The sequence below is a fragment of the Pogona vitticeps genome, chromosome 2 (genome assembly GCF_051106095.1).
Source record: "Pogona vitticeps strain Pit_001003342236 chromosome 2, PviZW2.1, whole genome shotgun sequence".
Lineage (NCBI taxonomy): Eukaryota > Metazoa > Chordata > Lepidosauria > Squamata > Agamidae > Pogona > Pogona vitticeps.
In genome coordinates this window covers 22,788,692-22,803,540 of record NC_135784.1, presented here as the reverse complement: position 1 = coordinate 22,803,540, position 14,849 = coordinate 22,788,692, and the positions used below count along the sequence as shown (strand labels likewise).

Here is a 14,849-nt window from a genome sequence, read left to right as displayed (position 1 = left end):
CAAATCTGTGCCACCTCCATGGGTCACAGAAAGCCCCCAAATGGCTGTTTTTATGCCATTGCTTTGTCGCAAGGCATCTGAAAGTATCTCAGAGGGGGACCACTGGATTTCGTTTTTGCGTTTTGGAAGGTTGAGGCCCCTCATGCAAAACCCACTGCTCCTAGAGGCCTCTGGGAACATATAAACAGACCACCTGTTTCTCATTTCATGGCTCTTGAGCCACGTTTGGCCTGTGGGCCACATGTTGCTCGGTGTTGCTCTTGGAGGACAATGATGTCTACCCCACAGCCTGTTCTGCACCCCAAACTCTTCTGTTTTGTGCTTGGATACACAGGCAAACCCAGCTTACCCTATGACAGATGTAGACGTTATCTTCCAGTCAGTAGATGCTACTAAACTGGTGTGGCAATTGATGTCAAAAATGTAAACAGAAGCTGGTGACTGATCGCAGTGCTGCCTTGAACACTCTCAATTTTAACTGATTTCTAGACGCACACCCTTTGTGTGTGTGTGTGGTTTTTTAAAAATTCCAACTCCGAGAAGTCTCCAGAATTTGGGTATCTTGGAATAGCTTGCATGGCGACCCCAGTGCAACAGGAGCGATGTCAGTGACAGGATCTTTCTTTACTCACATCTGTGTGTTCCATAATAAAAGATTACGTATATGAAATATATGTGAATATGTATAATAAAAATAAAATAAAAAATAAAAGATTACGTATATGAAATATACGTCCAACAAATTTCAAATATTACAATTTAAAATGCTAAAATCAGCCACAAAACACCCCCCCAGAACTGTTCCAGAGTTTTGAATGTTTGATTAAATTCCAGAAGTGCAGGGATTCAAAGAGCAGAATAGCTTCAAGTGGCCCAGAGTAGTCCATCCCTTTACAAATTAACTGGCACTTATGGTCTCAATAACTCGCCCAAAAAGGTTAGTAGTAAAAAAAATTAAAAGATTTCTTTACTTACAATTGAACAGATGAAACAGCAATCTGACAGACATGACTGCTGTTAGCAAACAGAGTTCAACAGACTCACAGCTTGCAACAGACAACAGGAAAAAGACCCAGAGCAGAGAGGTGGGTCTTTCTTTGAATTCAGAGGCAGAGAAAGGAACAATTGGTTAGTGCTGGATAGATTGACAGTCACCCTAGCCCAGATAGGGCTCTCTGTATGACAGCCTTTCAAATATTTGAAAAGTGCTATCATATCACCCTTCAGCCTTCTTTTCTCAAGGCTAAACATGCCCAATTCTTTCAGCCTCTCCTCATAAGGCTTAGTTTCCAGTCCGCTGATCATCCTTGTCGCCTTCCTCTGAACTTGTTCCAATTTGTCAGTGTCCTTCTTGAAGTGCAGTGTCCAGAACTGGACACAATACTCAAGGTGAGGCCTAACCAGTGCAGAATAGAGGGGGACTAGCACTTTGCGGGATTTGGAAACTATACTTCTATTAATGCAGCCTAAAATAGCATTAGCCTTTTTTGTAGCCACATCACACTGTTGGCTCATATTTAACTTGTGCTCTACCACAATTCCAAGATCCTTCTCGCTTGTACTTTTGCTGAACCAGGTATCTTGTAACTGTGCAATTGGTTTATTTTTCTGAGATGCAGTACTTTGCACTTATCCCTGTTGAATATAATTCTATTGCTTTTGGCCCAGTGCTCCATCCTATCAAGGTCATTTTGAATGTTGTCTCTGTCTTTTAGGGTATTAGCTATTCCTCCAAATTTGGTATCATCTGCAAATTTGACAAGTATTCCCTGCATTCCCTTATCCAATTCATTAATAAAAATATTGAAGAGTGCTGGACCCAGGACTGAGCTTTGGGGTACCCCACTTGTTACCTACTCCCAGTTTGAGAAGGACCCATTAATCATCACCCTCTGAGTATGATTCTGTAGCCAACTGTGTATCCACCTGACCCTTGATCTATCCAGCCCACACCTAGTTAGCTTGCTAATCAGGATATCATGGGGCACTTTGTCAAAGGCACAGCAACAAAGCAGATATGTGTTGAAGAAAATTTATGCTAAAACAAACCTTTTTCATGATGATAGAAGACTTGCCTTCTAGTTTATTTTTGGTTGTATATGCTGAAACAAATTCACACCACTATGTCTTTGGAAACTGCATTTCTGTGTTCCTCACTTTCACTTCTTCAGATTGATAGTGTGAGCTTGTGAATTTTGAAATGCAGAACTTGTGTACTGCATTTCAAAAATTAAGATTCTTCGGGGGGGGGCAAAAATGCAAGCTACTTCCTCTTTTCAAGGCAGGGTAGAGTTTACCAGGGTCATGTTCAGACGGACCTTTGAAAAGCCAAGCTTCCAAAAATGCTTCTCTTCAGGAAATCTTTAAAACCCTCCCTCTGAAGCTCACATCCCTGTCATGGCTTCTTTTATGAAGCTTATTATTTCATAAACTGGCATACAAATGAAGAGGTTTTGGCCAATTCATTCTGTAGGAAACTGCCTTGAATCCCACGGCTGGGAGAAAACAGGGATGGAAATGCAACACATAAACATTAAGTTCACTGCTACATTGCTGAACTCTGTCCCCAGGAACAAACTCCCATAACAAAATAAATCATGAAGGCAGCAGGGACAAAAAGCTCTGGAAAATGTAGATTGTGTCATTTTCTTTATTGAGACAAGCATTGCATCACATGAATGGTCAGAAAAACAGCAAAAAAAAGGTGATGAACCATGTAATTTTACAGGAGCAGTTGTTCTCACGCAGCCCTTAGTTTCTCAAATAGTTTCCAACAAGCAGTAATGGAAAATAATGTGATGATCATAAATATAACCAGCTCTCTGTCCCCCTTGCCTCTGTAAATATATAATTTCTGGCCCAAGATCCAGATAGGCATGAACCTGTTTGTCCCAACTGGTGTGGGTTCATAAAGGTGTGCTGCCGTTCCCATCTCCCGCTTCCTCAGCCAATGAGCCAGTCAACAGGCCCAGATTGCTTGCTAATCCCCCAATCAGGAGCCAGAGCACAGACTTCTCTGCCCCGCCCTTTTCTCTGAGTGGGCAATCAGCCACGAGGGCGGGGCAGAGGAGCCTGAGCTGTTGCTGGGACTGGTAGATCAGCTCAGGAGGTGCAAGAAGGGTAGCAGGCTGGGCCTGGCGAGTGGCTGATTTGAGCCGGAGGAGGCGGGACGAACTGGGACGAACCCAGAGTGAATTGGTTCGTGCCCATCTCCAATCCAGATTGCTTATTTGCTCAGTTATACCAAACATTTATTCAAACGCTAGCTTCTATAATTCTCCTGGTTGACAATAAGTCCCCTTAGCAAAAGGTCAGAATTGTGATCGCCTTCTTTTTGATAAGAACTTTTTTAAAATGAGCAAATGTTTTCCACAGATGTGACAAAAAAGAACTTCAGATGATGAAAATTCAATTATAAGAGACCGTGAACCTGACAAATCCACCCATCTAAGCAGAAGGCTTTGGGTGTTTCAACATCCCTGCAATTAGAAAGTATGTTTTCAAGTCTTTCTCTCAATTTTGTCTTTAAAAGTGGCGGGGGTTTTTAACTATAAAAAAGTATTTAATTTATATAAACCTCTCCCCTACACATTCTGGATGCTGACAATATGTATCAGAGCAATAAAAGGAAAGATTATTCGAAATGGATGTTGAGGCTGAGGGATCGGGACCAGCCTTTTATGCCGGAAACCAGACAAGCATATTTCAATAATGGATTGTTAATGAAGTATATTTTCTGAAGGTTATCTGAGAAGAACAGTGCTCTGCTCTGAGTTGGGCATCTAACCTGTTTATGCTCTGTCGGCACCTGTGGTTTATATCAGTCATTCATTCCACATAAATAGTTCCCATACCTTAATAGGCTTGTTATTTCTATGCCTTTTATTAACTTTTGTCATGGTCCTCTTAGTTGTTGTTTTTCCTAAGCAAAAAAGTCCCCCATTCTCCAGCCCATCTTTTTGGAAAGCTGCACCAACCAATCTCTTCAAATCTTATTAAACATGTTCACAGTTTTGTGTTGTTATCACTTCTGATTCCCTTGCATGTACCTTTTACATTTTCTCTTTCTTTTTAAAACATCAATATTTTTAAACAATGAATTAAGCATTTCCATTTCCAGTAGTAAACCACAGGCTGCTGGGCAGGCAAATAAAAGCAAGCAGCCACACTCCAGGTTCATGGTTATAACTCTAGCAGCTTGCAGGATTTGCTCCAGCGTGGATTTTTTCGTGTCTTCGTAGATCACTACGATTGAGAAATCTTTGCTCGCACGATGTGCATTTATAGGGTCTCTCTCCCGTGTGGATCCTTCTGTGTATAAGAAGGTATCCTTTCTGAATGAAGCTTTTCCCACAATCTGTGCAAGTGTTTGGTTTCTCTCCCGTGTGGATCCTCTCGTGCGTCAAAAGAGAAGAGCGGCGAGTAAAGCATTTCCCACACTGGGCGCATCTGTACGGCGTCTCTCCTGTATGAGTTCTCCTGTGTATGACAAGCTGTAGCCGCCGACTAAACCTCTGCCCGCAGTCCGAGCAACTGTATGGCTTCTCACCTGTGTGGATTCTCTCATGATTAATCAGGTTGCACCGGATGCTGAAGCGCCTCCCGCACTCGGCGCACTCGTACGGCTTTTCCCCAGTGTGCATCCTCTTGTGCCTCACGAGGGTTGACTTCCGGTTGAAGCTCTTGCCGCAGTCCAAGCAGGCATACGGCTTCTCTCCGGTGTGGGTTCTCTCATGTACCACAAGGTTTGCCTTGCAGTTCGAGGTCTTCCCACAGTACAAACATGTGTACGGTTTTTCAGCTATCTGCACGGCCTGGCCATTATGCTGCTTAAAGCCCCTATTGTCAACCTGTTCCTTCTTGACGTCAAACTGGATGATCCCCTCTGGAAAGGCATCTTTGTGTAAGCCAACATCTCTCTCCTCATGGAGAAAAGTGTGCTGGGTGGCTTTCCCCAGGTGGTTTTCCCAATGGCTTCTGGGCTTGAGTGGACTTCCAGGCATCAAATCCACCTCAAGGCCCTGGAAGGATATTCCACAAAGTCTCCCTTGCTCTGTTCTTTCTATGGGAAATGACACCTCTCCATGCTCTTCCACTTGCCCATTTACTTCTAGAAAACAAAAGAAGATTATCATGGCACAAAAATAAGTTTCTCCCCCTATGTGATGTTTTTGTTCATTTTTATTATTTTCAAACAACAACATTCATTTGATTTATTTCTAGGAGGCCCCACTAACTTATAGTGGTGCCTCTCTTGACGACGTTAATTCATTCCAGTGAAATCGCTGTGGAACGAAATCGTCATCAAGCGAAAGTAAAAAGCCCACTGAAACGCATTGAAAACCGCTCAATGCGTTCCAATGGGTGAAATACCTTAGCATCCAGCGTAGATCCTCCATAGGGCGGCCATTTTCCGATCCCTGTTAAGCAAAAAATCCGTCCTAAAAACAGTGGGGAGCCATTTTCCACAGCGGGCGGCTATTTTGAAACCAGACGATCAGCTGTTTTTAGATCATCGTAAGGCGAAGAACTGGTTCCCGAAGCAGGGAACTGATCATCGTCAAACGAAAATCACCCTTTGAAACATCGCCGTGAAGCGATTTCGTCATTTAATGAGGTAACTGTAAAGCAGAGCACCACTGTATTTAGAATTATGTGTTAGCATTAAAAATGGCTGGCTAGTTCAGTGGTTTAAATATCTGGCTGTGGAGTCAAAGATTGGGAGTTTGATTCCTCACAGTGCCTCCTGTGAGGAAAGCCAGCCTGGGTGGCCTTGGACAAGCTACACAGCCCCAGGGCTCTCCCAAGAATGGGAAACCACTTCTAAGTATGCTCTACCTCGAAAACCCTGAAAAGGGTTGACATAAGTCAGAATTGACTTGATGGCCTATTATTAGCGTTAAAGCTTTGTCTCTTTTTATTACCCAGTGGTTCCAGCCACTATATGATTCATAACACGAGTGATTTTCCATGTTACATCCCCCACAAAAATTAAATGTCAAGGCTGCCCCTTGCTTTGCTCATCCTTCATTATGGTTAATATTCATTGCAATTCTACCTGTCAATCCTGCCGCCTTCTGAAAGTTTGACATCACTGCTTGTGCCTTGTCCCCAAGCTGAGTGGTAGTTGCCAAGTAAAGATTATGGCTTTCTAAGCCTATCTTTGAGCAGAATTAGTTTTGGGTGGAACATGTCTGGCCCTGAAACAAGTTTCTGGAGGAGGGCAATTGTTCTGCTCTGGTTGACTGTTTGGTTTGTTTATTTACATGGTGGCATAATTTTGCCCCCTTACCTTAACTTGTTTAGAAAAGACAGACTATTTTTTCCAACATTTGTGTGTTCCTACATTTTTAAAAAGCAGGAAATTTCTCAAGAAAAAAATTACAGTTAAAAATTTTTTTTTTTGCTGAATTTAAATCCATATGAGCCTACCCGGCAGTTAAGATCTAGCCAGGGGGCCCTTTTGAAAGAGCCATCCCTCAAGGAGGTAAGAGGGACGGCTTGTAGACAAAGGGCCTTCTCGGCAGCTGCCCCCAGACTATGGAATGCCCTCCCGACTGAAATTCGTCTGGCGCCGACGCTGATGACATTTCGGCGCCAGGTCAAAACCTTCCTGTTCCAGAAGGCTTTTAATTGAAATAACATCAACTGTGGGTCCTGATGATGGCAATTTTAATTGTATTTTAATTGTATTTTAATCATTTTATCTTTTACTGTATTGAACTTTAATTGTTGTGAGCCACCCAGAGACCTCTGGGTCGATTGGGTGGCATAGAAATTAAATTAATTAATTAATTAATTAATTAAAACCCGAACAGCAAGGACATTCAAAGTACAGATCAAGTTTACCACACACCTCACTTGAAATGTGGGCACACGGATCCACCTTTCTTGTATCTTAACTTCCACTCCATGTAATTTTATATTACAGCATAATTTCACTAGATACCCTACTCTCTATAGATCCTCTGGAGCAGGGGTCCCCAACCCCCTATCCGCAGCTCAGGGGCGGTCCACGGGCTCCCTGGAACTGGGCCGCGGATACAGATCTCCCCCCCCCACACGCATGGGGGCATGTCGTGTTTGCAGAGGGGCGTGTTGTACTCGCGGGCATGCATGTGATCATGACACACACCCCTGTGAGCGCAACACAGCTCTATCCAAAGTTGGACAATCTTCATAGAACAATCCAGCTGATTCATATTTAGAGAAAAAAATTATTGTTGTGTTGAAAGCTCAGCCCTAGGCAAGAAGAGGTTCCCCCTCTCTTTGACAAATCAAAGAGTGCAGCTTATCTCTTATGTTTACTTGGAGTAGAAGTTAAGGAACTATAAGTCTGTGTCGATGCACAAATGTATTAAGTAAGAAGGAAAGGTTGATCTGTGGTCTAGATTCCCTATTTGAACCTTTTCCTAATCTTGTTGTTAGCTGCCTTGAGTCCTGCTGGTGGAACCTTCATTGGATTTTTTAAAATCACAACCTTGTGAACACTTCATCCAAAGAAACAAAATTACCCTTTTGCTTGGTTTCCACAGAGATCTGCGTCTTTGGGGTGCTGACGACTGACTCCACCGCTAGCTGGGGCTCCTGCAAAGGAAGCAGATCCACATTGTATAAGACCTTTGGCAGAAAGGATGTGAGAGGCATAGCGGACCTAGGATCCTTCATGTTTTGTACAAGCGAGAGGCAACTTAGCCAATGGTCAGAGAATTAAAGAATTGTGGTCTGAAACATTTGGAAGACACTAACTTGTCTACTCCCCACTATATTATGGACCGCATCCATATGTAGGCTATTATGGGAAGTATTAATTGTAATATTCAACGAATGGACACTTCCAGAACCTGGTAAACCTACCAGAGGACACCAAGAGTGCATCGACACTGCACAGGTCAAGCCATTTGAAACTCCATTGGCCAGAATCCCATTGGTAATTCATCACAGTTTAAGCGAAGTAAATTGCACTAGCAAATTGCTGCTAATTAATTAAATTATAGACAAGTGCCTGGCATGCAAATGGATGCATGACCAGAAATGCGACAGCACCTTGTTAACTGGAGATAATCAGCTGTAACTGCTTATATGATTTCTCTTACACATAGGTAGGTTACCGGTCAGGATCCTGGCTTTTAAATGCTTTGGCTGCCTTCAGTGGAGTCTTATGGTGTTTCATTTGGTGCGGTCCATAGGATTCTTTGCTGCATTAGGAGATTTGTTGTAAGCCGCCCAGAGACCTTTGGGTAGAGTGGGCGGCATATAAGTTAAATAAATAAATAAATACATGAATGAATGAATGAATGAATGAATGAATGAATGAATGAATGAATGAATGAATGGCCAGAAATTCTAAATGCCTCATCAGCATACAAAGCCCAAAGGTTCCATAGTCCTCCTGACAGTTAAAGCAACATCGAACTGTAGAAACTGTGGAGCGCAGATCCACACTGCAGGCAGAGCGCATGAAAAACCCTGAGGGAAGAGGCCAAATGTCCATCCATTCCTGCAAGATGTTGCTTCTAAGCAGTGGCTGATCAGATTTTTCCTGGGAGGGCTGTACATTTCTAGGAAGTTTTTTACATGTTGTGGGGGTGGGATCATGGCCCAATCCTTTAAGAGGCAATATGTGTATGGTGTCAGGGACGGGGTGGTCCTTTGAAGTCCCTTGTGACTGGGGAAGATGCAGATTTGATTAACTAGGCTCTGGAAAAAGCTGGGAATTGTTTTTTCATGTCACTCACCGAGACAGATAGTTTAATGCACGCTGAGCCCAAGCTAGGCCTTAGGAAGAGACTACACTAACAAATAACGTGGGGAATATTCTTAGATTGGGACAATCAGATTCACATGATTTTTTCCTTTGACTACACCAGCAACGGCGAACCTATGGCACGCATGCCACAGCTGGCACACAGAGCCCTCTCCATGGGCACATGAGCTGTAAGTTGCCATTGGAAAATACTTACCCATCCTCCAATTTTTGCACTCCCCTCTGCTGGTGCAGTGGTTCAGTGGAGGGGTGCAATGGCGGCCATTACTGGTCTAGCCTGATGGGGAATTGGAGGACCATAAAGTATTTGTTTATAATGCCCCTAGAAAAACAACAACCAAGCATTTAACCCTTGCGGGGCAGTTTTTTCTAAACTAAAACCTCAGTATTCAATTTTCATTGAAGTGGCTTTTTAAAATAAATAAGTTGGCTTTGTGTTGCAGTTTGGGCACTCGGGCTCAAAAAGTTTCACCATCACTGGACTAGGTAAAGGTAAAGGTTCCCCTTGATAATTTTTGTCCAGTCGTGTTCGACTCTAGGGGGTGGTGCTCATCCCCGTTTCCAAGCCATAGAGCCAGCATTTGTCCGAAGACAATCTTCCGTGGTCACATGGCCAGTGTGACTTAGACACGGAACGCTGTTACCTTCCCACCGAGGTGGTACCTATTTATCTACTTGCACTTGCATGCTTTCGAACCGCTAGGTTGGCGGGAGCTGGGACAAGTGACGGGCACTCACTCCGTCACGTGGATTCGATCTTACAACTGCTGGTCTTCTGATCCTGCAGCACAGGCTTCTGCGGTTTAGCCCGCAGCGCCACCACGTCCCACGTCATAACTGGACTACATAATATATATAAGTCAATATGAAGTAGCCTAGAGTTCCTCTCTCCATCCTGAGTGTTTTCCTCTGCCACTGGGGCTTCTACTTTTTTGGTAATGAATACATCTGCATTGGTTTAGACTGTGTCATCACTGACCATGCAGAAAGCATCTGCCATCAGCAAATACAGAACAGGAGGCACTTCTTAAATTAATCAATAGAGAGAAGGGTTTCAAAATGGCTCTTGTTCTGTTTTTAAAGCCCCATCCTTGATAAAACACCATTGCCCTTCAAATTGCTTATTTCCCACTTCCTTTCATGTAATGTTTTATTTTTATTTTAATAAAGGCTTGGTACCATTGTGTTGGGACACCTAGAAGGCCAAGAGGTTAAAAAAGTGCAAGGAGTAAGCTGAAAGCAAGGAGGAAATTGCTAATGAGTACAGTGGTGCCTCGCTTAACGATGTTAATTGGTTCCAAAAAAACCATCGCTATGGGAAAACATCATTAAGCGAAACACCATTTCCCATAGGAATGCATTGAAAACCGGTTAATCCGTTCCAATGGGAACGGTTAATCCGTTCCAATCCGTTCCAATGGGAACGGATTACCATCCTTAAGCGAAAATCCCCATAGGAAACATCGCAAAGTGAAACAATGTTTTCCCCAACGGAAAGCCATTCAAAAGCACTGAAGCCGGCTTCAATGCATTTCAACTGGCTTCCCGATCTCTGTTTTCGCTAATTTTTAAGTGTCTTAAAATGTTTGAAACCTGTTTTAAATGCTTGAAATCGGTAGTGCACCTTGTGAAACCTATGCAAACTTAATTTGGCTCTGTTCTGAGTCTTCGTTAATTTTTGGTGATTTTTTGTTTTCCCCCTTTAAATCCATTGAAAATGCTGCGTGCTGCCATTTTGGGCATCCGGCGGCCATTTTGGAACTGCCGAACAGCTGATTTTTAAAAATTGCTATGTGAGAATCGGTAAGCGAAACGCTTACCGATCGTCGCAAAGCGATTTTTGGCCATAGAGAACATCAGTATGCGATCGCATTAGCGATCCCAAAAAATGGATCGCTATGCGAATTCGTTGTTAAACGGTGCGCTCGTTATGTGAGGCACCACTGTAAATACAGTAGGACTCCCTTATCGGCAGGATAAGTTTCCACTGATTCACTTATCCACGGGCTGAAAATGTTAAAAGAAAAATCCCAGCAATGTATATTTCTCAAGATGAAGTTACCAGAACTGGCCACTAAGAGGGAGGCAAAGACCATGCTATGTTTAGTGTTTGTTAGAGAAATACATTAAAATAGGGTTTGCTATAATCTGTATTTTTCAGCATCCACGGGGGTGGAGCTTGGAGCCTATTGCCTGTGGATACGGGGTTCTAGTGTATACCACAGTATTAATAATTAAATAACTAAATTTGCTGCCCTTTCATGACAACCACCTCCCCAAATCACTCTGAAACCCCGTGAGAGACAGAGCACTGCTCTGCGGTCCGTTCCGTGCAATGCGAGTGCTCACCTCGTTCTGCCATTGCTCAGGTTCTTGCCACCTCCCGAGGAAATCCTCAGCCAAGGCGACTGCCTGGCTGCAGCTCTCAGGGCGCCACTCCCTGACCCAGCTCTGCATTTCCCAAGGCAAGACGTTCAGGAACTGCTCAAGGATGAGCGCGTCCACGATCTGGTCCTTGGAGCGCCTGTCCGGCTTCAGCCACTGATGGCAGAGTCTCCAGAGCTGCTTGCAAACCTCCCGGGGTCCTTCAGCCTCTTGGTAGCAGAAGTGCCTGAAGCGCTGGCGTTGCGTTTCCGCGTGGGTGGCGTCCTCACTCACAACTTCCTCCTTCACTTTCATGGAAGACTCCAGGCCTTTCTTGGGTTTACCAGCTTCCCCAAGGGCTGGCATGGGGGACGGAGCTGCCCACTCACCTCGAGGCCACAGGCTGACTGAAGCCATTTCCTTCATGGAATCCTGGAGCTCATCCATGTCCTCTTCATATATCGGGTCAGGAGACGTTGGGGGCCTCCATGCTGACTGAGGAGACTCCACACTCTTCAGCAACTCCTGCAACTGGGTTTCCCAGGACTGCTGTAGATCCTCTTCAGGTTCTTTCTTGATTTGCACTGGGCTTTTCTCGCTCAGAAACTCCTTGACGGTCTTCACTTGGACAACATAAGAATCTCTATCACCAGCCTTGAAGCTCTCCCAGGATGCACTTGGGTCCTGTGGCTCCATTTTTATTTGTGCCTGCACTTCCTGGCCTGAAACAGCAATTCAGTTTTCTTGGGACATGCAATCTTTACGGCAGAATCTTATACATTTGCATTTAGAAGGGAGCCCACTGACTTCAATGGGACTTATTCCCAGTTAAGATGCAGTAGAGCAGTGGTTCTTAACCTTGGGTTACTCAGGTATTTTTGGACTGCAACTCCCAGAAGCCTTCACCACCAGCTGTGCTGGCTGGGGTTTCTGGGAGTTGCAGTTCAAAAACACCTGAGTAACCTAAGGTTAAGAACCACTGCAGTAGAGGACAGCCTTCATCAGTGCGGTGCCCCTTCCTACATGTCAGTCTACAATCCTCATTGGCCTCTGGTTAATTAATTGATTGGCTCAACCAATTAAAAATGTTTGCAGCCAATTAAAAAAATACAATTAACTAGATAACAATTTAAAAAGTATTTAGCAGAATGGCAGATGACAGGCTCCATGCCTTTACTATCATGCTAGTAGGACCTCTTTTTAATAATGTTTAATCAAACCATCAGTCAAAAATAAATGGGATTTCTTTTTTTAAAAAAAGCCATAGTCTAGATACAAATGGGACCAAACAACAACAACACCCCCCAATCTGATGGTAACATTCCCTTAACGGTGAACTTTTGAGGTCATGCCCCCTCAAATCACAGGCGTGATGTCATCCAGGTAGTAGGAGAGGCACAAGACAAAGAGGATTGTCTTGGGAAATTATGGTTTATTTATGTAGTCAATTGTTCTTTGCCATTACGCTTTAGTCATAGTTTTAGAAGAGATAGCCATGTAAGTCTGTGCAAGCTCATCAGGCAAAAGAAAAAGAAAAACTAAAAAAAGACAACAATGCTGTGGCACCTTATATATTAAATGTTATATTTTAAATAAAAGCTTTGTAGAACTTTTTTGTTCACTTTTCCAGACATATGAGGTAGAATACAGAGATGACACGACAAAACATTCATCTCAGGCTCTAAGGGGGCAGTGGTATATGTCTGCATTTCACATCTTAAATTCTTTTGATGTCTGGTTCTGTAAATGTTCCTACAGGAGACACCAAAGCAAAAAAATAATAATGTTGTGGTACTTTAAAGACCAACTGTACACGGTAACACAGTTAAAAGACACAATCGAGAAACAATATACTGTAGTGCAGAAAATGACAGGCTATACCTTCGAGCCTGGGTCTCAAGGCGATGAAAGAAAATGCCAGTAGATAACATAATTATTACATCTGGTAATGACTAAAGAAACCTTGACTGATGTTTAGTCCACTTATATGGGTGTGCATCATGTGTATTCTTTTTGTTCTGCCTGATATGCTTTAGTCAGTTTCAAATTTATTTCCTGCTACTCAACTGGAAAGTGACCATCCTTGAATAATCATTATCTTGAGAGAGCCTCTTTCTTTCAAAGTGATAAAATTCTTTGAAACACTGGATTCGATCCTCACTGGGAATCTCGACTGGGCAACTGTTGTTCAACACCACGGCTCTCTTAGATCAGTTCAGATTCTAGAATAGCTTTCCCTTCCTTCATTGGCACCCTCCAAATGTGCTAGACCAGTGGTCCTCAACCTTGGGCCTCCAGATGTTCTTGGACTACAACTCCCAGAAGTTGTAGTCTACAACACCACTACAACACCACCACCTCTGCTGGCCACGATTTCTGGGAGTTGAAGTCCAAGAACATCTGGAGGCCCAAGGTTGGGGACCACTGTGCTAGACTGCAATGCCTGTCATGCCCAAACAGGAGATATGCTGGTTGGGTATGACAGGAGCTACAGAGAAACTAGAGAAACCTAACAGACTGGATTTGTCCCCTAATACCATCAATTAGGGCAACATTTCACTTTTTCTATTCTCTAGATCCCACAGGACAGCCCACATGCCAACTGGAAACCAGCACTATGGAAGGACATAACCATTTCCCTTACATTATGCTGAGCATTTGTATGAGCTGTGTTCTGTATACAGTATTATGTGGTCCTTCAGTTTTGCTTTTATTTTATTTATATAGCGCCCATCTAATTAGCGGCCACTCTGGGTGGTTTACAACATAAAACAGTAAACTGTAAGCAAAACGTCAAGTCTACACAATAATCTTTTACCTTTCTTGTTTTGATCTTTCAGGTGCCTTGCCTCATGGCCCTTCTCTGCATGGATTGGCATAATGAAATCTTCACGCTTTTATACCTACAAAGGGAAAATAAATTAAAAATAATTATAATTCAAACGTGATACCACAGAAATAAATGCTTATCAAGAGTTCGGGATGTGACTGGCACCTCCTTAATTAACTGGAATTTGACATTAAATTACACCTAACTGATGAGGTCCTAATTACATTGCTGATCAGGTACAAGACCAGGTATACTGCTGTCACCTCGTTAGTTTGCTGAAATTTGCTGCCATGATTTATACAATTTCATGGGTTCTAGAGTAAAATACCAATACAATGCTGACTGCCATACTGTTATACAGAAGCTCTCAAAGGAGCAGAAAACAACTCCCAAAGGACGGCCCAAAAATAGATTTTCATTAACAAATCTATTAATTTTTATTTATTTATTTAAAATACCCAAAACGGCACCAGGTGATTTCTGTAACCCAGTGCCACCTTCTAAGGCGCAGGAACAGGCCACGTTGGCCTTTTGATTCTTTTAAGTCCATTGGCAACCTGGGGGGGGGGGGAAATAAAACTATCTTGACCCGCTCCTCTGCCTTTTGCAGGAATCAGCATGCAAAAGGGTTGGTGCACACTGAATCCTCAAGAAAAGCACAGCTGCAGAGAGCAAGCGAGATGTTGGCAACCTAGCAGGGAATCTTAGGAATATCAAAAACCACCCCCTTCTCTGGCAGTGGCTGCTTTTTGACATTTTATTTTCCCGATTTCTTTTATTTTCTGCTTCCCGATGCTAGTCTGTCCAGGCTTTCACTCACCTCCCCCTTCCACAGTGAGAGTGCCAATCAATGCCTCCCTGCAAAAGGCAGAGTCTTCCCCTCCCCAG

At 43.3% G+C, this 14,849-nt stretch overlaps 1 protein-coding gene across 1 annotated transcript; it reads right to left on the bottom strand.

Annotated features, from left to right (window-relative positions):
- Window positions 1-2,636: 2,636 nt before the first annotated feature.
- Window positions 2,637-14,835, bottom strand: LOC110090348 (uncharacterized). The gene is made up of 5 exons (XM_072988575.2): window positions 14,782-14,835; window positions 13,950-14,034; window positions 11,117-11,853; window positions 7,515-7,587; window positions 2,637-5,110 (listed from the first exon to the last, which is right to left on the bottom strand). The coding sequence occupies exons 2-5, from the start codon at window positions 14,008-14,010 to the stop codon at window positions 4,191-4,193; spliced, it is 1,791 nt and encodes a 596-aa protein (XP_072844676.2). The 5' UTR covers window positions 14,011-14,034; window positions 14,782-14,835; the 3' UTR covers window positions 2,637-4,190.
- Window positions 14,836-14,849: the final 14 nt, after the last annotated feature.